This window comes from Palaemon carinicauda, chromosome 17 (genome assembly GCF_036898095.1).
Source record: "Palaemon carinicauda isolate YSFRI2023 chromosome 17, ASM3689809v2, whole genome shotgun sequence".
Taxonomy (NCBI): Eukaryota; Metazoa; Arthropoda; class Malacostraca; order Decapoda; family Palaemonidae; genus Palaemon; species Palaemon carinicauda.
In genome coordinates, this window is record NC_090741.1 from 117,989,543 (window position 1) to 117,992,120 (window position 2,578).

Sequence of the window (2,578 nt, forward strand, 5' to 3'; positions counted from 1 at the left end):
CGCAACATGATACAGGCGCTGGAGATTGTCAGAAGAGGTTGCAGTAAGAAAAAAAAAATTGACAGTGAGAACCGAAAGATTTCCATACACAATCTCAGCTACCGAGAAATCCATGGCATATTCAGGAGTTCTCTTTGGTCCTATGAGGACCCAGGGAAGCTGAGTAAACCCCTTTAAGTTATTTCAGAGGGATATCAAATTTGGTTTGTCAGTGCAATAAAAATGTTCAGCCAATTTTTTCTCTACAGAGTTGTAGGCGGATATCTGAGGTAGGGTGATACCGAGAAGATTCGCTAATGATGTGCTGAATCGAGAGGTGGAAGTAACATGCTCAAGGATACCAAGTCTCGCTATCACCCTAAGCGTCAGGCTGCTGTACATGAGATGGACATTGCAGTTTGCATGGGGCTTGTTCAATGTCAACAAGCTGACCGGTTAATGACGTTAAAATGATAACGGAGTACTTGTGATCTATGTAGGGGACATATGGATTGACATGAATGTGGGCAAAACGAGCAAGAGGCTAAGGAAAGGTGACTATTCCTGAATCGCTGTATCAATGTAATTTTGATGCTTGGTATGAAATACAGTTACGAACAAAATCCTTGGAATCCTAAATAATGCTGTACCAAATTAATTCTGTCTTCAGTAGCTGCGTAGTATATTGTCGCAAGTAATGTTAAAGTGTATTGGGTCAAGTATAACCCCTCACGGCCAACCCGTAGTGATATCAAAGATGAGAGTGGCGCTGGAGTCATTGTGGGCAACACATTCTGAATGGACGGATGTGCAAGATATCCTACATGCTTGTTACTCTAGATATTTTCGTTGGGCTGCTGCCAAGATGATGTGATGCAATCACAGGTGGATTGCAGCCAATGTGTTTTTGTCTTACCATCAGCGACGGGACATATTTTTCCATGAACAGTTTCAAGACTGCATTTGTAATAAGCCACGGCAGAGAAATGTCAGCCATTAAGTGAAGGCATCCACCAGAGGCCTTTGGTATAAATTGATGAGTGGCATACATTCCAAGATCTGGTGAAAGTGACAGACAGCCAAATGCACTGCCAACAATTCACAGTCGAAGGCAGAGTAACCAGATTCTGACTTGGGCAGTTTTCTACTGAAATCAGTGAATGAGTGGGGCGAGCAATTTACCACCTGCTCAAGTATTACACCAATCGCAATGTCTCTCGCATTAGTGGAGAGAAGAGGGGCATGTGGAAAGGGAAAAGTGAGAGCAGCAGCATTTGATAGGGCATTCTTTGCATTGTAGAAGGCTGCTTCTTGAAGGAGACCTAACTTCAGGCACTTTGGCTGGCCCATGTGGGAGGAATAGAGGGAGCAATTTCTGGCATGAACATTGATAATAGCTGATCATGGCCTTGAATTCTCACAGTACTCTTAAGTTTAGGGTGTGAGGAAGTTCTGAATGGCTACTACCTTTTCAGTAGGGGTAGCAGTTGTTGATGCCAGAAATACACTTGTCGTACTGGACTAGAGGACTCTTATGTTGTAGTCGATTGAGAATGATGTGTAGGTGATGGTGGTGATCCTGTTTGGAGGAAGAGAACGCATGTATGTCATCCACATAACATCCGCAGAGGGAGAGTCCCCTAAGTTGCCGTTCTTGGTGCCATGAAATTTGGCCCCAGCATTCCAAAGACCAAAGTAGGAGTGATTGAAGGTGTAGGTACCAAAGAGGGGGGTGACGACAGTCTTGGGGATGTCTTCTGGGTTCATGGGCACCTGGTAATACCCCTTCAAGAGGTCGAGTGTGGTTTTAACCTCTGCTTTGTACAAGTAATAGGTAATGCCGGTTATCTTTGGAAGGGCTAGTAATCCAGTTCTGTCAGCATACTCAGACGCATGTAACCCACACAAGGTCGCTGGGAGCCATCCTTCTCGAGGATGATGTATAAGATCAATGACCAATGAAGTGAGGCATGTTTACAAAGTCCCATTTCTTCATTTTCTGCGAATTTCTTTTCACTGGGAGCCAAACAATCCAAGGACGAGGGATCCTTTGTGTTGATACGGTGATAAATACCACGATTGGTCAGAACCATGGGAGTCTGGTTAAGTTCAGGATAGAAGAGTTCCGGGTATGACGAGAGGAGGTTGGCATAGGCATCCGTGGATGAGCTTATGTGGAGTGCCAGTTTTAAAATTTCAACCACGGGATTGAAATATGGAAGTATTCTGCACTAATTCTTTGAAATCTAATGTAATCAAGGATGAATATTCAATGGCATTTGTTATTCTCAAATAATAGTGTGAGTGTCTCGTATCCATGGGTGGGGATCTCGGATCCGTTGGCATCTACCAGACAAACATCAGTAGGCTTATAATGGCTATGTTATGTCCAGTGACTCTGGTAAAATGGAACAGGAAGCAACAGTGTCTACCAAACACCACACATTCATACTTCCATCATGTGAAAAATCAAAGATTAGTGACAGGAGAGGCCACTGCCATAAGCAATGGCCTACTTATTTGTTTTTAGGCCACTGACAACTGATTGGCCATTTCTTTCCGGTGGCCCATAACAAGAAGCTGTAGTTGCAGAACTGTG

General features: G+C 43.8%; 1 protein-coding gene across 1 annotated transcript in view; it reads left to right on the plus strand.

Annotated features, from left to right (window-relative positions):
- LOC137656560 (protein GVQW3-like) overlaps positions 1-777 on the plus strand; it is a 2,716-nt gene extending 1,939 nt beyond the window's left edge. The window contains exon 2 of the mRNA XM_068390732.1: positions 700-777. Within this exon, the coding sequence (XP_068246833.1) occupies positions 700-777 (78 nt within the window). The remainder of the gene's footprint in view (positions 1-699) is intronic.
- The last annotated feature ends 1,801 nt before the right edge of the window (positions 778-2,578 follow it).